Genomic DNA, 25,524 nt, shown 5'->3' on the forward strand with positions numbered 1-25,524 from the left:
AGGGGAGAAATCTTTTCTGCAACAGGTAAAACTTTTTTTCATTTACAACCACTGACTTTTCAAGAGATAGACATGTCAGCTGTGAAGAGAAACGAATGTAAGAAGCTGGTCTCTACTATGCAAGAATAATTTCATTGTCAGCTGTAGATGAAGAAAGCTTGCTTAGTGAAGAGAAACATACCCCTCTGTCAGAGACCACTGGGAAACAGTTTAGTAATGGCTTTCACATTGCCATCCACATATCATTTAGATTCACTTAAAAACCTCCCATAAAAGCCTCTTTAGGGAAAGCCTCTTTAAGGAAAGCCTCTTTCCCTCCATTCTTAGCATGAGAAATCAGTCCTGAGTCTTCAGGCAAGACATGCATAGTAAGGCTGAGGGTAGAATGCTTGCTTGGCATGTTCGAGGCCCTGATTTTGCTACACTACACACACACACATACACACACACACAAGTGAATGCTCGGTAGTATTTTGTAAACAACATAATCTTAGAAACTGAAGTCCAGAAGAATTGGGGTTTTAGACTGTGTCTGACCTGTACTATATGGATAGTAAAGCAACTTGGAATTTGAGTACTAAGGAATGACAAAGGAAAACGCCAGGAAATTTTGAAATCAGTCACACTATTTCCCCTCTCACTGGAGTTTGTGAAATTCCTTTTCATTCAATCCTGATGTCATACCAAGTCATAAAAAGTAGTGTTCTTCAGCACAGCACATTCTGGAAGCCCTTTAGCCAGTCTGTTAGTCATCACTATACGCATGGGCTTGAGGGCAGTATCACTCACACTGCTCCCTGTTCTGCCGCAGACAGACTGAGTTCCTCTAGTCTTTCTGTTTCTTCTCGCTCATCTCTCTAAAACCTTTCTCTCAGGGAAGAAGAGCTATAGCTTTGAGGATAATATAGCTTTAAGGCAACTTTTGGCGGATGTGAAAGTCTTAACATCTGGGCAGTGTTAACAGAATCCTGGAAGCTGGAAAAAAACAGGAGCCACTCGTTGTAGGAATGTTAAAGTAGAAGGTTTTTCTTTCCGACTTATGAGAGGAGCAGACAGAAAGGAGAAGGAGGAAGGGAAAGAAACACAGCAACAAAAAAACCCTATAAACAGGTAAGATCTCCAATTAACCCCTCATACTATACTACCCTGTTTCACAGCATTGGAGGATAAAGAGAAGCAGAATTTGGATGATACAGCTGCAAGTTGAAGAGGGGAAGCTCTTTTGTGAAATTGGATCATATTCTGTTTTTGTTTTTGCTGTGACCTGGCTGCACACACGTGTTCCCACTACCTTCTCAGCCCACAGCAGAGGGGTGGTTGAGTCCGGTGAGTCACATTTTCAATCTGAGATCAGGGAGGAGGCGGGAAGATAAGGAGTCATAGACTCAGAGTACAGTATCTAGTTTGAAAGAAGGAAAACCTCTGCTCAAGAGCAAACTAAATGAATTGAGCCTGGATGTGGGGAAAGTGTCAGTCATTATCTAGCTATTCATTGTCCTGGAGCTTCCTTTAATCTCTTTCTTCTCCTTTTGTTGCCTTTTTCTATAATCCATCTCCTGTCTTTAGCTCTGTCAGATTTTCTTTTCTTTCTAATATCCTTTCTGCATCATTTCACTTCCCTGACTTCCCTCGTGCTTTCTCACTTTTTTCTCTGTCTCACTTGATTGCCACTCTGTGGATAAAATCTAAAGCCAGGTTATCTATGAACTGGAAAATGAAATTTTGCCTTTCTTGGACTCTGCATGTCCCTTTAGAGACTCTGGCCAGAATCTACCATCTTTCAGTTTCTCCATTTCTGGGACTGACTTCTCCTCTGAGCATGGCATTTCACTGAAGGCATATGGGTGAATGGGTGCTTGCTGAAAGGTTCAGTGGCCAGTTTATACCAATGGTGGTAAGTTTTAATACTGTTATTTACTGAGTATTTTCCCACTGGGAACCACAAAAAGCTCTCATCCCATTAGAGTGAGGACATTATGGGAAGTGAGAGGGCAGTTGGGGCCTGCTCAGCCTCTCTTCATGGACTTCAATAGGTTTCCCAACCTCTCTGACTTCCTGCTGGCTCAGCAGGATAAAGCTAGAAGGTTAGGTAGGAGTTGAAAACCATAAGCACTCCCAAACCACTAAGCCTCAAAACCCAAAGCTAGGAACAGAGTCAAGGTATGGTTACTGCCTGGGAGATTGAAAAAGGGAAATATCCAAGCCTGTCTAGTATAAAGTTGCTAATAGTCGTGTCAAACATATTGATTGTTTTGTTATGTTTCAGGCTATAATGCAGATGCTACTATTATTTCCATTTTATAAATGAGAAAACAGAGGGTTGGAGAAGTTAATGATTTTTGTCTAAGGCCCCCTAGCTACTAGGTGGCATAAATGGATCCATATCCAGATCTGTGTAACTCCAGAGTTCAAACTCTTAGATTTTATGTGCTAATATGTCCCCAAATTAGTGTTTAGGAAATATTAGTTGAATGGGCAAAACCATTAACTGGTAGCTGCACACGGTCAGATTCTATCCTGGTTCTATTTGACTTTATATTAGCCTTGTTTCCTGGTTTAGGTTTTGCAATGTCTCTCCCTATAACTTGGACCATGGAACATTTGCATCTGATACCATCAGAAAAGGGACCATAAATAACAAAGAGGATTGTTGTTCTATAAAGCAGGAAACCTTTATGAGAAAGATAATATAACAAGCACTCAATAATTTAAAAATCTTTCTTTTTCCTCACAGGTCCCATATTTCTGCTTCCTCTCACTTTTGGAAATTCATAGATAGCTGACTTCTGAAAGTCATTTTTTTTACTCTGGTACTTCTAGACACATACTTCTTTTCTTGTTTCCCTAACCCCTCCTCTCAAGGATGGCTGGTCAACTAACTCATAGAGGAGCTCTCTCTCTGCTGCTCTTCCTTATTCCAACAGTGACACCAACATGGTACGCAGGTAAGTTGTAGAAGCTATTGTCTGTTACTTCCAGGAAGGTCAGGGCCTAACACCAAAACTTGGATGAGGAAGGAAGTAGACTACAATGGAAGATTATCATTTTAAATACAGATAAAAGCTATTAAAGGACAATAAATATTACTAATCACTGCAACAGCTATCAAGGAATGCCTTTGAGGCACCCTAACAAGTGCTACTTGAAGATGGGATGTACCAGCACAAAAATGAAGGTTAGAAAACATGGTCTTTGAGGCTATTGCCTCCCCTATTTTGTATTTCACTCCTTGAAAAACCATTTTCTAACAAGTACTCCATGAGTCAAATCTTTATTAATAGTAATTCCTTTGTGACTCAAATATCCTTGTGAAGACCACAAAAACAGGACAGAGACCACATATCTCATTTGGAAAATAAATGGAGACAGGCAAACTATTTGAAGGAAACAAGAATCCATCACACTTCTTCCTTCCCTTTTTGCTTCCCTCCTGGACCTTGTTTATGAGACTTTTATGATCCCTTTCTGATAAATAACAATATAGATCACATTCACTTAATCAGGAATTCCCTAGTTTCTTCTGGCTTGTTCCTTATTTCAGAAGGGTTGGAGTTTTCTGGATTCCTGAATGTTTTGCCCTTCACCTCTGGAGACACGGGGAGTCAGCAAGAAAGGACTCAATAAGGAGAGGGAAGCGGGAAGGGAAAGGTTGAGGGAATAATAATGGGCTGGCAGGCTTTTGAGGAGGCGCAACTGGCATTCCAACTGCTAAGAATATTCTGTGGCCTGCAGTCTCTGCCCTCACAGGGGCTGGGGAGTTTGGGAGAATGAGACAGGCCCAGCCAGTAGAGTTAGGAAAATATCCAAAGATGAATAAATAACAAACTTCTCCCATCATAGCCACAGTCATTGCAAGCTAAAATTTTCCACATGTTCTTAGCTCCTCATGGAGGCCTTTGGCAGTAGTGTTGTTTGTCTGGAACAGCTGCACCAACTTCTCAAACAAATATGCAAACTTCTCTTCGGTTTAACCTGGATTTATAGGGGGTATAGCACAAGGGCTGACATTGATATTAAGAAATTCAAATCAAGCTTTTAGCAGAGCACACACTATTTGGAGTTAAAGAAGCCCCAAGTCTCCAGGAGATAAACATGCATCTGTCCTCCCAACCTCCTTCTAGCTTCAGTTTAAGTGTGAAGACCAAAATCCAGCCAAAGACCATAGGGCTAAGGGAGTAGGGATTAGATGGCTCAAAAGCCAATTTTCAACACCTGTATAAAATCTCTTTGCTTGCAAAGGCCTTTGCCTTTCCTGGAACAAAAGCCTGAGCTGTTGGAGTTCTGAACACAGAACCGTTATTTTAAAACTTAGATTCATTTGAAGTTCTTAAAGAGCTGTCTGCAAAGGAGGGACTCCCCACTTTCACATGAATCACCAGCATCACTTTTTCTTGTAAAGAGTCCAGAGTGGTAAGGTCTCTGTTGCCTTCTTAGTTGGTTACATTGTGAGAAACATTTGTGGTTCCTATGATTATCCCCTACATTGCTAGCCCAGCTGCTGGGGTTGGCTACATTCATTTGTTCATTCATTCATTCAACAAATATTGAGCAGTCCTTATGCATCCAGGACTGTTTTGTTCCCTTCTATAGCTTAGTGCTCAAGTGAGAATGGCATAAGGGAAGCAACCAACTATAGATTCAGGAGCAATCAGTAAAAGGGCCCAGGATTAATCTTCAAAGAGTGGAAATGTTTCAGAATATAAATTAAGCAAAGAGTATTGGCGTATCTGTTCAGTCCCAGAAGTCAGACTGTATTTGTCATCATAAAGCAAGCATTAATTTTGATCTTAAAATAGACTTCAACTACATTTCCAACCATAGCTTTATAAAAGGCAGTGCTTAGAGGGTCTGACTATGCTATAGAAATTGGAGGAACTTAGTAACAGAGCATAGAGAAAGCGATCACTGAATGATCTAAAGAAACAAAAATACTGTTCAATCCCTTCCCCTCCCAGGGCTGAAGAAGGGCAAATGGAATTATGTAAGGAGTGTGCCCCGCTAGTTTCACTCGTACACTCAACCTTAGTTCCCCAGTGTATGTATAAAATACTCAAAGGCAGGTTTAGAGGAGAAATGGAAAAGTTAAAAGTAGTAAAGTGGCCCAAGTCATTTCTGGCACAAAGGAAAGTTGTCAATGGCCTAGTTACCTCTGCATCCTTGTGGGTCATTGTTACTATCTAATTGAGTCTTTCCCTCAGTTTTCCCACGTCCCCTCTAATTCTGGAAAGATATAAAATGTTTGGTGGCCTTCTGTCTCACACACAGAGAGTGAAAAAGATGGATTGCAAGAAATATTTTTTCCCTACAGGCCATTGTCAAGAGCCATTTTTACTACCCCTTTACTACCATTTTTAGTGAAGTGTTGGAGTTTGATATATAGGAATCAAACAGACTTGAGCTGGAATGCCAACTCTGCTACATACTAGCTGGGAAACCTTGGGTAACTCCCTTAATTCCTCTGAGCCTGCTTTTTCATCTGTACCCATTCAGATGTTATGGTGACATAATGAGATAACATATACTTAACGTAGAGTAGCAGCTGAGTGATGTTAGCAGTTATTGTTGTCATTGTTGTTATTGTTATCCAGCTATAGGCTTCTGACACTCCTGTTTTCTCTTGTGGTAAACAGGTGTTTCCTCCCTGCTGAGCATTTTCTCATAAGCTAACTCTTTAACAAAGTGGGGAGACCTAATATTTTAGGAAATCATACACATCTGGCCTCCTGTTTACAGGAGCTGTAAAGCTTTGAAGCACATGCTAAACTGAAACAGTTGCCAAGAATTTCATGTCTCACAAAGAAACCTCCCATGTGGGAAAAGAGAAAGCAAGGTAGAGGAGGCCTAAGGAGAAATAAGGGCAATCCAAAAAAACCGAAATGGGAAAACAGAAAAAAGAAACATTTGAAAATGAACTCTTTCCTTTGGAATGAGGGCAAACCAACAAGGACATGATTTCATAAGCAAACCTTCCATTTGATTCATTCCCTTGTTCACCAAGTTAGACTAGTTTCCCAATATCCCACACACCCTCTGTCTGGGCCTGTGGGGAGTAGAAAACCTACATCATCCAGGCCTGTGTTCCACCCTTTAGGGCAGGGGGCCTCTTCTTGGACAGAAGTATTTAGGCTTGTGGTCTGATTGTTTACACAGGCTAACTGGCTCCCGCAACCAAAACCCAGCCCTGTACAGGAAGTACAGTCTCCTGGAAATGGAGAATTGTCTTCAGATTTCAGCACAGCTGGCTGCCCCATTCCTGTACTCACATTAGAGCTCAGGAAGGCTGGAAGAAGGGCTTCCATAAACTTCGGTCCAGAAATGACCAACTTGTTCCCATTAATTCATATTCATCTGGTGGAATATACTGTTTTTTTCTCCCAGACAGCCACAGACCTGCCTACAACAGGGACTGGGCCACTTAACTGGATAGAGGTAGATTTGGAATGTTCACTGGCTCCTCAGCTTCCTGCAAAAGCTTTCTCATTAGATGAACAGGAAATTTATTCAAAGCACTCTGCCTTAGGCTGGGGGTGTGGCTCAGTGGTAGAGTGTTTGCATAGCAGGATTGAAGCCCTGAGACCTATCCCAAGCATAGACCCCCCCCAAAAAAGTCTCCCTTTTCTCAAAGCAGGAAAAAGTGCTCATGAGACTGTTCTCATTCCTTCTTGTCTTTGGAGCCATCCTTTCTGCCTTAGCATGCCATTCCCACCAACATCATGTGACAATACTCATGCCCTGTGGGCTAGTGGGAGCTTGAGTGATTATTTCCCTCTAAGAATTTTGAGCATATCTGTAAGAAAGGAACGACCCTTCAGGTCTATTTTTTTCCCCTCCTACCTGGAAAAACATTCCATCCTCAGAATTTGGTCATCAGTGTCTCGGAAGTCTTGTACATTACATCAAGGGAATGGATCATTTATAAATGACTATAGTCAAGATTCACGGGATTGATAGATGGTCAAGAAGTTCAGTTACAGTATTTTTCTTATGAAAGGAATCCTCTAGTGCTACCACTGACACCCAACCATGAACTTGCCCTCTGATATTCTGAGGTGCACCCACTGTAGTTCCCACAGCTTCTTCAAGTCCCCTGACTGCCTGCCAGTGCAGTGCCAAGTCCACAGGAAAAGACAAAGGTGGCTGGGGGTGGGGTGGAGAGGGGGGTGAGAAGGACTTGAGTGAGAAACTAATACATTATCTTGATATTGTCTTCTTCATTCTAGGTTCAGGCTACTATCCAGATGAAAGTTACAATGAAGTACATACAGAAGAGATCCCACAGGCTCTTCCCCTAGACTACCAAGGTAATCCTCACTATTTCTCAGGTTCAGGAAGGCCTAAGACCTAGGCCACTTCTTGAAGCATGTTCATCCAGGATTGGCTTATATGTGTCAATTGCAGCACTGGGAATCATCAGGGGCTGTGATTGCTAAACGTGAACTACCTAGTTCTAGTAATGACTGGTTATATGACTTTACCTCTCTATCCTGTGGGTTGCTTATTTATTATTAATCATTAAGTACTGATTGAGAACCTACTCTATACCTAATACTATGCAAAGTAAGTCTGCGGGGGATACAAAGTCTAAGATAGAGTTTAGCTCCCCTGAAGGAGCTCATATTCTATGGGAGGTGAAGAGAAGATAAAATTAGCACATGTAGGACAAGTAAGTATGAAGCTCTGTGGTAGCAGTAAATGTAATAGGAGTTAAGACAAAGACAGGAAAGGGATCATGAAAGATGACAGTTAGACTAGGCATTGAATGATGAGTGGAAAATTGAGAACTGTAAAAAGGAGGGGAGGACATTTGGCAAAGCAGATGGACAAAGATAGGGAGGTAAGAAGAAATTCATTACAGGAGGGAGCTAAGAAGAAACAAGCTTGACAGAAGGTGGTGGAATGTGGAGGAAGTAGTACAGAACACAGAGTAGAACAACAGAACACAGAGTAGAAATAAAATTTGGAAAGCCTCTGTGATCTAGGAACCTGCTTAAGGTAAGGCAGGGGAACTGCCTGTGAAGAATGCTGAGTAATGATTCCTGCACTAGAAGGAAAGTTAGTTCAGGTGATATCGAATATCTTTTCCATTTCTGTACTTTGCAAGCCACTCATGAGTTTAGCTGTTGTACTAGGAGCTATAAGGAGCCATCATATTTTTGCACAAAGAAGCAACACTCTCAGTGATAATTTTAGAATATTAACCTAGTTATTCTGTTCAGAAAGTAGTGGTTGGAAATGTGGTATATATACACATAATGGAATACCATTCAGCCATAAAAAGAATGAAATCATGACATTTGCCAGAATATATATGGAATTTGAGACCATAATGTAAATAAGTCAGACAGAAAGTTAAATGTCACATGGTTACTTTTATATGAGACATTTAAAACATAAAATAAGAGTTAAAAGACATATGATAGGAAATAAAAAACAGACCTGTTGGAGATGGGGAAGGTAACAAGGAGGAGGACAGAAGGGAGGATAGGTTGTGGGTGGATAAAGGGATTCAAAATGATCAAGATATGCTACCTCTGTATGCCAATCCCACCAAAACAAATGTAACTATATCTGTAATGTATGCAAACAAATGCTAATAAAAAAAAAAGAAGGCATAGAGCCTGAATTGGGAAGATTCTCCAGGAATCAGAGTAAAGTTAGCTAGACATTTCTCAGGGTAACGGTAAAGAAATGGAGAGTAAGGATATCCTCCAGAGGGGCTATACATGTAACTCAGTGGTAGAACACTTGTTTAGCTTGCTTAAGGCCCTGGGTTCCATCCCCAGAACCTCAGGGAGAAAAAGGGAAGAGATGTACCCCAAAAATATTCAAAGAAGGAGATGACAAGACTTGTTACAGATTTGATGTACCACCAGGCTATGAAAGAAACTGATCTCTGAACCACACATGGTGGGATTACACATGCCTGTAATCCCAGCACTCGGGAAGGCTGAGGCAGAAGGATTGCAAGCTTGAGCCTATCCTGAGCAACTTAGCAATTTAGCAAGACCCTAAGAATACCTGAGAGAATTATAAGATCCCTCTCAAAAAGACAAGGTTATCAAGGAAAACTGGTTTAGTAAAGGTATCCTATAGGCAGTTGGAAGTGGAAAGATAGAGCTTTGTGAGACCTCAGCATAGATGGATGGGCTGCCTGAGGAAGTGGAGGGCCAAGGTCAAAGCCTTAGAAGACATCTTTAGATATGAGTAGGAGAAGTAGAACCAGCAAGGAAAACAGTTGGTGGCCAGCCATGTGACAAGAAACAAAGGCAGTTTCTGTCATGTTACAGAAGCCACAGAAGAGAATTTTAGGAACATGGAAAACCTGTCCAATATTGAAAAAGAAAAGATCAAATTGAAGGGAGAGCAAATATTTTACTTGGCAAGGTGGCAAATTGTGACCTTTGATAAAAGTTGCGATATAAAAGTGATCAGAACTTTGGGTTCTTCTATGCTCCTTTCTAGCTTCTGTCTTCTTACTGCCAATTGTCCGTACCTACTCATTCTGTCTCTGTGCCCACTAAATTCTAAACTCTCTGCAGACTGTTTCCTATCTGCCCACTAATTCCAAGCTGAAACAACATCTCTTAGAGACCACAGTTCTCTAGCGACTAAATCGTGTGGCTTTGACTTTCAGCCTCAGTATCTCCACCAACAAAGAGCATGCCCCTTTCTTCTTAACCACGATTCTTTGAGTTCCATAACATTGCACTGTTCTGGTCATAAGTGAAGCCAAGAAAATGGATGGGCTTTCTGCTGGTGACAATAGAGAGAATGAAAGTCGGATATGAACTTTAGGCAATCCTGACCTCTCTCCTGACCTCCTGGACTACAATCTTTTGCAGGTGGCTGAAACAAAATTCTTTCATCTTGCCTGAAAAAGATTCTATTAGCTGACCCTCCTACTTCTGACAATGGTACCATCATTTTCTTAAGTACTTAGACGTCAAAATACCTCAGTGTCACTTCTAATAGTGCCCATCACCTTTAGCACTCCCCTTTTTGTCATCATTGCTCATCAGTCATTCACCAAGACCTGTCATTTCTTTATTAATCCTTAGGTTAAAACTTTCATTATCTTACAAATGGATAATGGTAGTTTCCTCTTAACTGGATTATCTGATTCATGTTTCTCTAAACCCCCACCTAAGCCTAGTGGCCCACTATGATCATTTTAATCAGAATCTGGCCTCAGTCTAACTTTCTAGCCTGACAACTTCTTTTCCCTTTCCCCCACATGAAGTATGTGCCTCAGCCAGTATGTTCTATTCTGTTCCCAGACTGCATTAACCAGCATGGAGCTTTCCCTCAGCCACTCATTCTTTCATTGGCTATTTATTGAGTACCTACTACATACTTCTTTTGAAATCAGTGTTCCTTACCTTCATTATAAACTGTCCTTTTTGTCTACTTTTTATTACTCTCAACAAAATGGTTGCCTTTTTAACAGAAGGATCCATGTAATACGACTCCAACAGAACCATGTAAAAAGTAGATGCTGACTGGTGACATCCCGGGAATAGAAGCCAGATTGTAGGAGGCTGTTAATGAGAGAAGTGGATAGTAAAAAGCCACAAATGAACTGGGCATGGTGGCACATATCTATAATCTCAACACTCTGAGGGTCTCAGGGTAGACAATCACAAGTTCAAGCCCAGCCTGGACAACTTTGTGACTTAATGAGACCCTATGTTAAAAAACAAAACAAAACAAAACAAAAACTTATTTTAAATGCCTGGGGATGTGCCTCACTGCAAAGTCCCTGAGTTCAATCACTAGTATGGCGGGGGGGCAACTTTTTGTCATCTGGAGACAGTGTCTTGAGATGGCAGCTGTGTGTCATAGGCACATGTCCAGAAAATAATGCTGGAAGGAAGCCACAGTATCTTGTAGCCTGAAAATGGATGAGATGGTATCTTAAACCCAGACACAGATTTAAGAAACATCATTTGTAGGGCTAGATATTTTACAAATGCAATGTTGTTTGATTCTCAGCACAGTCCCAAGAAAATGGTTTATTATCGCCCATTTTACAGATCAGAAAACTAAGCTCAGGGAAGTTAAATTTAGGGTCACAGGGATTAAATGTGACAGAGCAGGAATTTAATCCCAGATCTATCTGACTCTAAAACCATGGTTTTCCTGTCTTTCAGTTTTAAAATGTAACCAGTTGTTTTAAAAAGATAAAAAGAAAAACTAACCAATTAAAAGCATATTATTAGTGTAGAGCAAACTGCCCACGTAGTTTGGTACCATTTTCATTAAACTTGTACTTCCTCTCATTACCTTATCATGAAACCTAGCTTGGTCAGAAGCTTTTCTCTGAGGTGTGCCCTCAGTCTGCTGGGCTGCCGTTTTCCTCACACTTTGCCTTAGCCCTGGGCAAACTAGTCATTTTGCCTGGATTATTTGAAGATAATCACAGGGAAGACCTTTTCAAGCCTGTTGTCAGTGCTTTCTCTTCTTTATCTGCCCTAAAAAGAGAGCCTTTTCAGCCTTTGATCCAGGACAAATACCTATTATATGCCCAGTCTCCGAACTATATATTATAAATGTGATTTAATTTAAATAAATCATATGCCTGTTATGCAATGATATGGAAAGATCTTTTAAAATACATTGTTCAGTTTATTTTAAAAGCAGTGGAGAGACTTGAGGATGTAGCCCAGTGGTAAAGCATTTGCCTAGCATCCCAATGTCCTGAGTTCCATCCTCAGCACCCCCTTAAAAAAGCAATGATGAGAAGAGTGGGCGTAATATGCTACTCTATGTGTTTAATAGATGGAAAAAATAAGAAACTATACCAACATTTACATTACATGCATAAAGAAATTATTAATAATGATTCTTTAGGGGGAGACAAAGTGAGGGTAGGCTTGGGAATAAAATTGGGAGAGGGACATTTTACTGAGTAACTGGATTGTGAAACATGTGGGTATATTACTTCTCCCAAAAGGTGATGCATGTATATGTACTTCAAGATAGCAACTGCAGAGGCAAATTTTATGCTTAGAAACAGATTTTTAGAGCAAGGTTTGGGTTCAAATCCCAGCCCTGCCTCTTACTTGCTGAGGAACCATAGGCAAGTTACTTCTTCATCTACAAAACAGAGATAAATACCTACCTACCTCACAGGGTTGTTTTAGAACTCTATGAGATAACATATGAAAAGAAAAGTATACAGCCTGGTGCATAGAGAGGGGAAATACTCAGTACAGACCTACACATTTTCTAGCACACATTTGTTGCATGCATTATCTAATCACATGCTTAGTTTCAGTTTCTAGGGAGGATTCTTTGAGTACAGTTGTTCAGCCATTTATGAATCTTCAACTATTTTGTGACCACTCCTGTATTTTGTCATCTTATTTACATCACTGCCATGAAAAGCATTGTCATATGCCTCATTTACTTCCACATAATATACTTACCATTTCCCCTGTTTTACCAGTCTGGTGGCCCTACTCAAAATGGAAATGAAGTCAGTCTGGTATTACTTGTTCTTGAGGGCTCCTAGAGATCACCACTTCTCTGTCTAATTGCTAATAAGTCATACCTTTAAGTATTCTGGAATAGTATGCTATCAGTGCTTTAAGTATCACCAGGCTAAAATTCCCAGAGGCTATCTTCTTTCTTATTTGAAAACTAGGATTGTGTTTTTGCCCTTTTGCAGCCTTTTAATATTTTGCCTTTGTACCAGGATTCCTCTGGGCCAACAAAATTGAACTTATTTACAATGGCTTGGCCTCTCTTACTGTTCAGTATTTGCCTTGAACTTCATATTTCCCTTTACCATTGCTGCTTCTTCTATCAATTTTAATTGGATGTGTATTTTCCTTGACAGAATACAGGAGAGAAATAGAATGGAAGTGATTGTTGAGGTCTCGGCCTCCCATATAAGGTCTTTGAGATGTGCTGTGGCCTTATAATCAACAATTCTGCAACATAGTGCTTAGGAGACTTTTTGTAATTTGGAGATGGTATCTTCAGATACCAATCCTGTCCTTGCCACAGGGTCAAAACTAATCCTGGAAGTCCCAAGTGTAGTGCTGGTTGAAGAACAGTTTTCTTACTGTCATCTGTCTTCATTTTCTAGCTGGATTCAAGCAGAGGCTCTATCCTTCCTCTATTCCTTTAGCTTCTGGTGTGCTTTTTAGTAAAGTTCCACTTTTTTATCCCTAGGATTTTGGAATCAAATCAGCTTACACGGGGCTTTAGCCTTCCCAACCCTAGGCAAACATATCTGTGTCATGTAAACATCTTTGGGGAGGTGGCCTTTCATTGATTTATATATGTCCCATTAAAACCTGAACCCTCCTGAGGAATCATTTATTTTTTAAAGCCAGTTAGGCATCTTTATGATGCCTTTATGTTGTAATGGCCCCATAACCTTTTGTGCTCAGTACTGAACTGGGATTAGACTTTTATTCCTAAGCAGCCTTGTTTGATGTCACATCCCTTTTCTCAAATTTACATTTTCATGTTATATTAAAAAAAAGTATTTGTTTTAAATTTCCTACAGTAAAATTCACTTTCTTTGATGTAGACTACTGTGAGTTTTAAATGCATAAAGTGAGATAACTACTACCATAGTACAAAACAGTCCCATCACCTCAAATTTACACAGTGCCGATCCTTTGAGGACAGCCTTCTCCCTCTACCACTGATCTCTGGCAAGTACTGCTCTGTACTCTGTGCCTATATTTTTGCCTATATATGTCCCTATGTCTTTGTCATATAAATGGAATACTATGGCATGTATCCTTCGGAGTTTGCCTTCCTTCACTTCCTAAAATGCATTTGAGATTCATCTATGTTGTTGCATGCGTAAGCATTTCATTCTTTTTAAATAATTTTTTATTTTATGAAAAAATTAAAATTCCACAACAAAATAAGAAAATAACAATAGTAATACACTGTGTATTATTGTCTTCAAAGTACTTACTCAGAATATAAGACATAGATAAAAAGATTCTCTCTTACGAAGAAGAAACGAATGGATAAACCTCAGTTTTTTTAACCATTCACCCATAAAGACATTTGAGTTGTTTCCAGAATTTGGTAATTGTTAATAGAAGTACTTTAACATTTGTATACAGAATTTTGTGTGGACACAAGTTTTCATTTCACTTCAGTAAATACATTAAGTGGAATAGCAGAGTCATATGGAAAGTGTACCTTTCTTTAAAAAGAAGATTTGGTGTTGCCTTTATAAGAAACTACCAAACCATTTTCCAAAGTGGCTGTTTTTGCATTTCTGTTGGTCATTCATGAGATTTCCAATTTCTTTCCATCTTCACCAACACTTGGTATTGCCATTTTTTTTTAAATATAGGCATTTTAATGGGTATATTTCCTTAATGACTAATGATGCTAAACATTTTTTCACATGTCTGTTTGTATCTTTTGCCCATGTTCTAATTGGACTATTTGCTATTATATTGCTGAGTTTTGATAATTTTATCTATATTCTAGGTACTAGTCCTCTGCTAGATATGATTTGCAAATATTCTCTCCTACTTTGTACTTTATCTTTGATTTCTCAAGAGTATCTTTCACAGAAAAAAAGTTTTAACTTTGACAAGGTGCAATTTATTGATTTTTGTTTTATGAATTGTGCTTTGGAGTCATGTCTAAGACCTCTTTGTCTACCACTAGGTCCTTGAGATTTTCGCTTATGTTGTCTTCTAAAAGAATTATATTTTTCCTTTTTACATCTAAGTCTGTCATCCATCTTGAGTTAATTTTTGTATAAAGTTTGAGACTTAGATTATGTTTCTTTTCTATGCACCAGTACCATTTGTTTGAAAAACTTTCCTCTGCTGAATTTCTTTTGCACCTTTGTCAAAAATCATTCTGGCATAGTTGTGTGGGTGTATTTCTGGAATCTTTATTCTGTTTCATTGATTTATGTGTCTGCCCTTTCACCAACACGACACTATCTTGATTACTGTGCTTCTAGCTTACTTTTCTTCTATTGATACAGTTCCTCGGTGGTGTTATACATTAAACATCCAAGATGGAGAAGCCACATGCTACTCACCAAGGGGAGGGAATTATCACAGCAGTCTAGGCACACGTTGTGAGCTCTCCTGTGACCGGGGCTTTCGATTGATTGGACTGAGGTCAGTGCAATGCTTGCCAAGCCGTCGTTGGTCTGGAACTGCCTACTGCAGACGTAAGTTTATGTGTGTATATGTTGATGTGTGTGTATGAGAGAAGCTTACCAACCACCCATTGAGAATATATACCTGAAGGTGTTACTCTGCCCTTCTTCCAAGTGCAAACTGGAAAATTTCCGTAGGCTCCCAAGAGCCTTTCCTCATCCTGACATCCTACTTTATTTTCTGTCCCTGTGGTTAATGTCCAAGCAATATGGGCAGTTAAGTATCAGCCAGCCCCTCTGACTCAGGGAACCCAGGAATGCATTTAGAAGGCTAAGACTTGCCCCTGAGGCCTGATATGGACCTAGGCTACCTTCTAGAGCTCCCAAAGATATGTAGTTCCACAATCTCCTATTTGTGTTCAAATGCTACTTCCTGGCTTACAGCTTCTTTAGAAAGCCTAGTCAGTACAGCTGTGAAACATCTGCTATTCTTCATTCTCTTCTGTAAGTCAAAAAGAATGTACCCTAAGGCTAGCATATAGGGATGCTAATACATACACATCCCAAATCACATCTCCCTTAAGCTTCCAAATCCCTTTTATTCAAGGTCCATAGCCTACCTACTTTTAGGGAGTAAGCTTTGTCTGTCCATATGTCTATCATTATCATTTGTGGGATATTCACGTGTGTAGGGCCCTGTATCAATCATTTCAGGAACTTAATTCTTCAACTACGTTCAGGCTGTTTATAGACAAATGGGACATAAAGCCAAATGTGTCCACATGTCATGTACCTAGACATAGAAAGGCTGAGCATTCAGGGAGAAACAAGGTTGGTCAGAGAAGATGTTACAGAGGAGAGGAGATGCCTGACAGCTAGAAAGAAGGAAGTCACAACAACCTTCTAGGTGACTGTAATTAAGTTCTTTTAGGACTTAAGACCCATACTTTCCAAAATGAATTTGAATTGGCTGGATGAAATTGAAATATATAAGGCTATAATTTATAAATAAACAAAAAAACAGTTAAAAGAATAGAGACATATTTTCCCAGGTGCCTAGAATGAGTGGATTATTATATTTGAGTACTAACTACCTTTGACCTACCTTCCTCATAAGAGACAAAAGAGCAAATGCTTTGGATCTTTATCTTCACTGTCATATAATACTAAGCAAACAAATTCATCTGATGAGGCAAACCTTTTATTTGGATCTGATTATAAGGTGGTTGTTTTTGCATAGGTCTTTACAAAACAGATACTGGGAAATAGGAAAGACAATAATCTTCAAGTCTGGTTTGACCAAGAAGCAAAATGAACATAGTTTATGTAAAATCTTTATTCAAGTATCCAACAGTTGAACTTCTAGGATTAGAATTTCGATAATCTAAAGGAATATATGGTCTTACTTCTTTCAAGTATCAGATATCTGAAACAAAACTCTGGCATGCACAGGCTCACAATTACTTCATGTTAGCAGTCTCTGGCAGATGTGATGTCTAAAGCACATAATTCTTCCTTTATCAAATACCACAACAGTTGGACCCCAAGGCACTGGCCTGGACTTGCACTGTCACCCAGATAGAAAGCTAGCCTACTCTGGGATGTAAGTAAGTCTCAGTCAAGAAACGTCTTTGCAAGCACCAAAATGATACTCAAAACCAAGCCTTAAACATGCTCAAGGGCATATAGCATTTGAGGAAAAAGAGACAAAAGCTAACAACCCCTGGGGCTCTAAATGAGCCCAAAGGTTTATATGTATTGTCTCTTTAGTCTGTACAACAATCTTGTGAGCTATCTACATTTTACTGATGAAAATAATGAGACTCCAGAGATGAGGCAACTTCTTCAAGTTACAGATCAAGTAAGAGGTGAAGCTGGCATGAATACTCAAGTCTGATTCTGGACTTCATGTGCTCGTACAAGTAATTTATTTCTTTGAGACATCCCTCCCTTTCTCAACAGTGTTTCTGCACTTTAAAAATAAAAGGATACTTAGGGAAAATAGTTAGGGACAAAACTATAAGGACAGTTTGGGTCAGGTTTCTGTATTTTCTGCTGTCTCTGATATGGTTCTTCCTGTGCTAGATGCCCAGGCATCACCTCCAAATGGTCCCATAGACCACTGTGTTTGCCACTTGGTTCTCTCTTAGAGATAAGATGCCATGCACTACCATTTATCACTAGCGGCACCTACACTTGCACAAATGGGGTGCTTCTTGACTCCCGCTGTGACTACAGCTGTTCCAGAGGCTACCACTTAGAAGGTGACCGCAGCCGAATCTGCATGGAAGACGGGCGATGGAGTGGAGGCGAGCCTGTATGTGTAGGTAAATGCTGGTTGCTCCCCACTGATTTGGTGCAAAGAGCCACCCTAGAAACATGTCCACAAAGATATGGAATTCTAATTGCAAAAAGCATTCCTGTTCACTGTGAGTGTGGCACTGTGGGCATATGCTTAATGAAATGATTATTTCCCCCTAAAGTCAAGCTCTCTCCCCTAGTTTCCTTGAAAATTTTGAATTTTTTTTTTTTGTACCGGGTGGTGTGTGATGTTGCTTCAGTGGGTTTCCTCTAGGGAAGGCAGGGGACCCATGAATCAGCACTTGCTTTTTGACCATGGCAGACATTGATCCCCCCAAGATCCATTGTCCCCACTCACGTGAGAAGATGGCAGAGCCAGAAAAACTGACTGCTCGAGTATACTGGGACCCACCCCTTGTGAAAGATTCTGCTGATGGTACCATCACCAGGTGAGCTTCGGTAACATATGCCACACATTCCTACCTGCATCTTCTCCTAGTTCCTCCAGCTTCTCACACTGAAACTGCACAGGCTGAGGCTACAGTGATGATGGATATGCCTTAGATCTCAATTCTAAGTATCATTTTCTTCAGTAGCTCCTTTACCCTGTCTTATTCAGAGTGACACTTCGGGGCCCTGAGCCTGGTTCTCAATTTCCTGAAGGAGAGCATGTGATTCGTTACACTGCCTATGACAGAGCCTACAACCGGGCCAGTTGCAAGTTCATTGTGAAAGTACAAGGTCAGAAAGAAGTCTTCAGTTTCCACATTGTTCATTATTACTGCTCTACTCTGACCTTCTAAAAGCCCCAAAAGATCTTCTCTTTATGCCTGAAACACTCTTCATTTATACTTGGAGAGAGGGGGAAATTCAAATTTACCAAACAGGCTAATTCAGGAAACCTCATTACATGTGATCACACAACTTAGAGAAAACTTAACTCTCCAACAAGACTTTCATATTCTTCTAACTCTAGATAAAATTCACAAGGATACTCTGTATCCATTTTTTCCTTGGCCTTCAAAATTATCAAATATAATTAATCTTCATCCTGAACCTGGTGGTGCTGGCTGTCTGATTCTTCCACTTTGCTTTGTATCACATTGTTTGATTTTGTTTTTTTTCATTATAAAAATAATTCTTGTGCACTGCTGGACATTTCAAAAATAAAAAAATACGTAAAAGGGGAAAATCTATTACCCCATCATTCAGAGGCAGTTGCTGTTAACCTTTTGGTATTTTTCTATCAGTCTGTTCTCTATACATACTTTAAAAAACATTGAGATTATACTGTATAACCAATCATACAACACTCTTTTTCACTTTTCATTCTATCACAAGCAATTTTCCCATATTCCTTAAAAATTCTTCAGAAATATTTTCAATGACAACATAACATTATACTCTAAGAATATATCATGATTTACTTAAACCTTCCCAGTCATTAAGAATCCTCTGACTTATTTCTGTCAATAAAAGTAATTCTACAATTTGGTCATCTTTACATGGCATATCCATAAAGTCTGTAAACATAGATAACAATATTTTCTTTTATAAATCAATAGTCTTTTGATGATATTATGTATACTCACTTGTGTTTCCAGACTTTGTGAGCCTCTGTCTACATTTCATATTTAATTTTTTAAGAAAAAAATCTGGCTCCCTATCTGGCCATTGGAAACACAGAAAAGCCCTTCATTCTGATCATCCCAAGTCTCCTGCTTTAGAAAGCATCAAGTGGGCACTTTCTTAGCCTTTCCTACCTACAAGAGACACTATTCACCCTAACTTGAGCTCCTCCCTCATAGTGAGACGCTGTCCAATTCTGAAACCACCACAGCATGGTTACCTCACCTGCACCTCAGCAAGCAACAACTATGGTGCCACCTGTGAATACCACTGTGATGGTGGTTATGAGCGACAAGGAACTCCCTCCCGGGTCTGCCAGTCCAGTCGCCAGTGGTCAGGAGCACCACCTATCTGTACTTGTGAGTGAAACCAGGAAATGGGGAGCATGGACATGTTGATCAAAGTTACTTTGGAGGATATTCCTATGGCAAAGGATTCCAATAAAAATGCATATGATGAGGAATGGGGAATTCTGAGATATATGTATTTTAAGGGCCAACATTCCCCTATAGACTATTCCTACTTCAAGAAGAAGGGTTTAAAGTCATCTGGGGTTTTTTCAGGATTTTTTCCCCAGGGAAGGGAGAAATAACTAAAGGGTTACCCCAAAAGACTGGAACAACTCAAGATGTTAGGGTTACCCATGCAGGGCGAAGAAGTGCATACTCTGACTAGCTATCTGCTTCTACCTTAGCTATGAAGATTAATGTTAATGTCAATTCAGCTGCTGGCCTCCTGGATCAATTCTATGAAAAACAACGACTCATCATCATCTCAGCTCCTGATCCTTCCAACCGATATTATAAAATGCAGATCTCTATGCTGCAGGTAAGACCTACTACCCTAATGAAGGCTTAACTCTTTTACATTACCCCCCTTACCTTTTCCAAATGAATTAATTGCTATCTGGAGCATAAACTCTGCTTTTTCAAACTTTTTTTGGTGGCTTTTGAACAGTTTTACCATAGATTCAGTGAGCACATTATTCAAAAGTACTGTGTTTTTACTGAAAAGTCAGTAAGGCCACAGGAATGGTAGATGTCACTTGTAGGGGACTGGGTAGAAGTTGGTAAGGGACTGTGTCAAAGCATTCTGGAGGGACTTGTAAGATAGCTATGATCAAACATTAGTGCCAGCAATTAACTCCATTTGTGTTTTCAAGAAACATTAGTACTAACAAGCACATATAGTAAGTGCTGTGTAAGTACCAGGGACTGACCTACTAATACTCAACTAATTCTCACAATAGCCCTTATGAGGTAGGCATTATTATAATCCCCACTGAATAGGGGAGAAAACTGAGGCATAGACAGATTAAGTGATTTTTCTCAAGGTCACTAGATAGAAAATGTTAGACCTGGGACTGAACCCAAGCACCCTGGCTCCAAGATTTGTGTGCTCAACCATTACTAGTAGGAAAAGTACTGTGATATTCCAAAGTAAAATGAAGAAGTTGGATGGTGACTTTTAATATACTAACAGATACCTAGCCAAAGCTCCCTTGTGAGTAAGGGAGAAGTAGGTAGAACAGAATAGATATGACCATAGGGATTTATAAAAAGAATAAACTATGTTACTAAAAAGAATTCGAGCTGTATTGACAGCACAGAGAGAAGCAGCATTGGGGAGCTGCAAGGGGCTGGATAAATAGGTAAAAGACAGAGCTACTTAGGGGGCTTTTAAAGGCTGAATCATACAAGTTGCCAAGCCAATATGGCCTATGATGGCAGCAGTTTCACCAAAAGTATGAACCTAGGGGTTTAAACCAAAAAGGACCTTGTTCCTTTTTGCAGATAAATCAGGCAAATGCAACAGCTCAAATTAATAGGAAGCAAGAGAAAGAACAGGAACCTGACAACAAGGACAGTAATTCTGAGGGTCAAGACTAGAGAAGAAGACCACAGATGAAACAAGAATGAGGTACCAGGAAATGACTCTTTACACCTCACCTTGACAAATGGCAAGTATGAGATCCTGCAGGACAAAGAGCCAGAGAGGGCAGTGTTATAGGGTGTGCTTCCCGGTACAAGGAAGGCAAGAAAGGGTAATGAAAAGAGCACTGGGTGCTATTTTGAAGAAATCCTAGGACTGAGAGAAGGCCCTGGAGATGTAGCCTAGTGGTAAAGGACACACATTCAGGCAGGCTACATCAGGCCTCAGTTTGAGTCTGGGCTTACCATATTATTGCCATACAAATTTGGGCCTTACTTTCTCCCCTACAGAGTAAGAACAATACTACCTACCTTTTTAGCCTTGTTACATTGAATAAATTAAATTATTCCTAGGAAGAATTAGTATGTATAAATAAACAAGAAACATTAGCCATTATCATCTCATGATAGCTGTCCATTAAAAACTTATATAGTTTAAAATTTATAATAGATAATGTGAAATAGGAAGAAAAGGTCTAAAGGGGAAGGGGAACTGGAAAGGGTAGGGGAAAGAAAAGAAGGGAAAGGAAAAATATGAGAAAAGGAAAAAATGGAAACAAAGTCTTTGTAAATAGGGAAGGGTGGAGGGGGTGAAGTGAGGGCAGGGGAATGGGAAAAAATAAGAACCAAGATATATCATGTAAAGGTACAAATCTCCAATGATGAATGTCATCGTATTGTATAGCTAAAATGTACCAATAAACTTAACGAATAAAAAAAAAAACTTACGTACTTTAAAACCTGTGGAAAGCTAAGCAATGATTATGGTCCTGCAGTTTAGTAATTATGTTTCTCTTTTCTACTCCACATTCGGTAAGAGGTTTCATGCCCTTCAGGAGAGTTAAAGAAACACTTTTGGAGCAAGTGCTTCAAGAATGATAGAGGGGAAAGGTTGTGTAGACCTCAAATTGTACTCATTGTGATCCTGTGATTGTATATTTATTGAAGAAGTCCCTCCCCTCCCACACTTCTTCATGTGGTACCAGGAGGAATAAGACAAGCAGCTTTAGGTCTAAGTGCAAAGGTCAGTTCCATTAAATGTTCTCTCTCCTCCACTCCCCAGCAATCCACCTGTGGACTAGACCTGCGGCATGTGACCATTATCGAGCTGGTGGGGCAGCCGCCTCAGGATGTGGGGCGTATCCGGGAGCAACAGCTGTCATCCAGCATCATCGAGGAACTCAGGTTTAGGGTGGGAGGCTGCAGGGCAGGGGTGGGCAGAAACCATAGGCAGGATACTGGCAATGCAGCAGGTGACAAGGCAGTAGGTAGCAGAACAGCAGACACTAGTTTCTTGAGGCACTTCTTCTGTTTCAACTCTTACGGAAACACTAAGTAAGACAAGAGAGTTAATTCTTTTTTTTTTTTTTTTTTTGGTACCGGGGATCGAACTCAGGACTTTGTGCTTATGAGGCAGGCATGGTGTCACTGAGCTAAATCCCTGGCCTAAGAGAGTTAATTCTTAATTCTTGCAGGACAAGAGAATCAAATGAGGGCTCAAAATACAGATTACCAGACCTCACCCTAGATGTATTTTCATAAAGGCACCTATAGTGACTTTGAAACACATCCACGGCTGAAACAACTAGATCCAAACTTGACTTAGATAAGCAACAAGACCCTGTTAACTCATGGCCACGTCTTTTAACCTTTAATCTCCAAAGAAGCACAAGGAATTTTTAGGCACTAAAATCTGATTCATATACATCAGCTCCTGGGGGAAGAGAAGACTTTAAATGATATGTGGTAGAAATAGGTTTTTCTCAATATCTGTCCATTATTGGTCTTGTAGTACTTCCACATATACTCAGGACCAATAAATATATCAGTGCCCTCTGTTCTAGAAACAATACTTGCCTTTAGGACTCCGTCTCAGTGATGACAGAGAGATTCAGTCTCTATTAGACTAGAAAACACTCAGAGGAAAGATACCAAAGACTTGCAGCTACAGATCAAAGAGTTAACCAAGTGGTATTTATCAACCTCAGGGCTGCTGTGTATGATGTTCATATTGCTATGTAGTAGCCCTGCTTAAAGGGGCCTACAACAGAAGCACAACCTGGTTATAACAAAGCTGCCTCAGCTTGGGTGAGGAAAGGAAAGCTTAGCAGAGCTAGACACATGGAGGCAGGAGATTAGGGTCTGAGCAAAAAAAAAGCAAAGAGACTTGAGATAAGTAGTGGAGGGGATGAGGACAAGGGACAGGATGGGGACAGAATTAGTCTATCAGTTGAACTGTGAAAAGTCAGAGGACAAATGCTGAAATAATGTCTCATACTTCCTTGGGCTGCTCTCTCTAGGCAATTCCAACACCTTTCTCGCTCCTACTTCAACATGGTACTGATTGACAAGCAGGGTATTGACCGGGAACGCTACATGGAACCTGTCACCCCTGAGGAAATCTTCACATTCATTGATGACTATCTGCTCAGCAACCAGGAGATGATCCAGCGCAGGGAGCAAAGGGATATGTGCGAGTGAACTTGAGCTAAGGAATGGTTGAGGTCAAAGGAAAAGCTTCCCTAGTTGGCCAAAACTGAGGCCTAATAAAAGGAGAAAATGTTTTCCCACAATTCTGGAGACCGTACTCCGAAGTGGGCAAGGTCTATCAATCCTTGGAATATTTTTAGGTACCATTTTCGGCTGTTTAATAGCTTTCCCTGTTCCTCCAGGGAGCAGAAGCTAGGTAGAGATTGAACTGGGTGGTGGGTAGTGGGTTGGAGGTAGAAGGTCTTCCTTTCATAACTCGGGACTTTGCCCAGCTCTCCAAAGTCTTTCAGATAAGTAAATCTTAAATTCATTCACTTATTTACTGGCTGTTTTAAATGGTTGCTCTACCCAGAGGTGACACCAGAGGGCAGCACCATCACAACAAACAAACAAGACACTATCAAGTTTAGTTTACAGGTTAACTATATCAGAGGCAGGGATTTACAAAACACTCTTGAACCTGTTTGCCATTTCATCTTCTAGGACAATGGGCTAAAAATGTTGCTTGAACCATTCCTTCATCAAGAGTTAGGAAAATATTGCAATGGGAGGGAGTTGGCAAAGAAAATTCTAATCAGAGCAGAATCTTGTGTTTTGTGGCTCTTCTGTTTTGTGGCTCCTCCACCCGGCTCAATGGGCAAGAATCTTTGCCTACTGAGGCCTCTGGTCCCCAGAACAAATGGTAGATAACGCAGTCGCGTCCCCCCAGCCTGTGAGCTTCAGCACCTCAAATTTCAGTCCAACTCAATGGAGTGTCAGTGTTTGGAAGAAAAATGTTTTCCTCACCTTGCTGCTAAACACCTGCAACACTCATGGAATTCAGAGCCATAGTTAAGACTCAGCAGCCTTTTGCTTTACCCAGTGGGTCACCAATGGCAAACTACAGCAGGGAGGAAGCAGGCTGGGGGTGGGGGGCAGAACTAATAATGCTTGAGCACTTACTATGTGTAAGGTGCTATTCTAAACACACTATTGACTCTGAAGTCTTCACCAGAACCCTAAAAGTTAGATACTATTATTAGCTTTTTTTTTTTTGCAGATGAGAGAATTGAAGCTCAGTGAGGTAAGGCAGTCTGCTGAAGATCAGACAGCTAATAGGTGGCAGAGTCAGGATTTAAGCATCAGCAGACTGACTTGGGAGTCAATGTTCTTAGACATTATGCCATCCTGCCTCTGCTTCTCTTCCTACTTCCCATCTAAAGACAGTTGAAAGCTCTAACAAAGGAGAAGGTTTCCATCTTTGGTTATCCTACTGAGATTCAAGACTTAGAGTGGTTCCAGTAGGAAAAAGGAAAATGATAGGCTCTTGGCCCAGGAAAATTCATTTAAAGCAGTGTGATGGGATAAAAATTAGAAGCCCAGGGCTATGGGGGTAACAGTGAGTCAAAAAAAGCTACTTCCACTGGAGTTTTAGGGGAAATCTCATTTTTAAATGCAAAATAAAAAGGCAGTTGATGGCTGAAATGGGACATGGAAGAAATGACTTAACTTGAAGGATCAAGGTCCCTTCCCTCCAGAGAAATATAGGAGATTTGAAAGGCCAGAGGCAAGTTATGAACAGAAGGCAAAACACAATGAGTTCATGTAGGAAATTTTTGGTCAGATAAAATTTGTGGTTCCAAAGGTAGAGATTACATATTGAGAAAGATAAATGCCCTTCCTTTTCTTTATCATTAACCCTTCAAGTAGTAGCAGGCCAAAGGCCCAAGCAATAACAGAAAGGGCCTACTTCTCCCTGGACAAAGTTTCCAACCTGGGCCTGATTCTTCCATATACATGCTTCTAAACTTTAAGGCAAGTGAGAAGCTCTTGTCTTGTCTCATTTTAAGTAGTCTATGCAAGTCAATTTTGCTCTATTTAAGTTTTGCTGTAGCCTCCTTTGTAAATTATGACTCAAAAAATCCCAACTCCTAAAGGAGGAAAAGACAGAATTGGGCACATAGCCAGACCCATAAGGGCTAGCATGACCCTAGCTCTATAAATATCTCTATTCCTCTCTTTCTGAACCCCTCTGGCACCAACTCTCTCTCTTTGCCTCTCTTCCCTGTCTTCCTCCTTCCCCCTCCCTTC

The 25,524-nt window shown here is 40.3% G+C and overlaps 2 protein-coding genes across 4 annotated transcripts in view; one reads left to right on the plus strand and one right to left on the minus strand.

The window, feature by feature from the left end:
• The first annotated feature begins 773 nt into the window (after positions 1-773).
• On the plus strand, positions 774-23,771 carry Srpx2 (sushi repeat containing protein X-linked 2). Of its 3 annotated transcripts, XR_002391657.2 has the most exons (12): positions 864-1,110; positions 2,863-2,945; positions 7,221-7,301; positions 14,984-15,175; positions 17,254-17,430; positions 17,727-17,853; positions 18,024-18,145; positions 19,213-19,392; positions 19,728-19,861; positions 20,827-20,953; positions 22,028-22,149; positions 23,265-23,302. XR_002391657.2 is itself a non-coding variant. In XM_004872589.3 (11 exons), the coding sequence occupies exons 1-11, from the start codon at positions 1,040-1,042 to the stop codon at positions 23,443-23,445; spliced, it is 1,470 nt and encodes a 489-aa protein (XP_004872646.1). In that variant the 5' UTR covers positions 774-1,039; the 3' UTR covers positions 23,446-23,771. The 3 variants fall into 3 exon arrangements, 2 of the variants coding, with proteins under 2 accessions (XP_004872646.1, XP_087052783.1); XM_004872589.3 differs by lacking the exon at positions 20,827-20,953 and having other exon boundaries at positions 774-1,110; positions 23,265-23,771; XM_087196657.1 differs by lacking the exons at positions 864-1,110; positions 20,827-20,953 and adding an exon at positions 1,225-1,326 and having other exon boundaries at positions 23,265-23,635.
• Positions 22,136-25,524, minus strand: part of Sytl4 (synaptotagmin like 4) — a 68,992-nt gene continuing 65,603 nt past the window's right edge. Inside the window, exon 17 of the mRNA XM_021250461.2 lies at positions 22,136-22,295. Within this exon, the coding sequence (XP_021106120.1) occupies positions 22,285-22,295 (11 nt within the window). The 3' untranslated portion in view covers positions 22,136-22,284. The remainder of the gene's footprint in view (positions 22,296-25,524) is intronic.

The sequence above is a fragment of the Heterocephalus glaber genome, unplaced genomic scaffold (genome assembly GCF_053883595.1).
Source record: "Heterocephalus glaber isolate CG9 unplaced genomic scaffold, H.glaber_assembly_v1.0 deba00001613, whole genome shotgun sequence".
In the NCBI taxonomy this organism is placed as follows: domain Eukaryota; kingdom Metazoa; phylum Chordata; class Mammalia; order Rodentia; family Bathyergidae; genus Heterocephalus; species Heterocephalus glaber.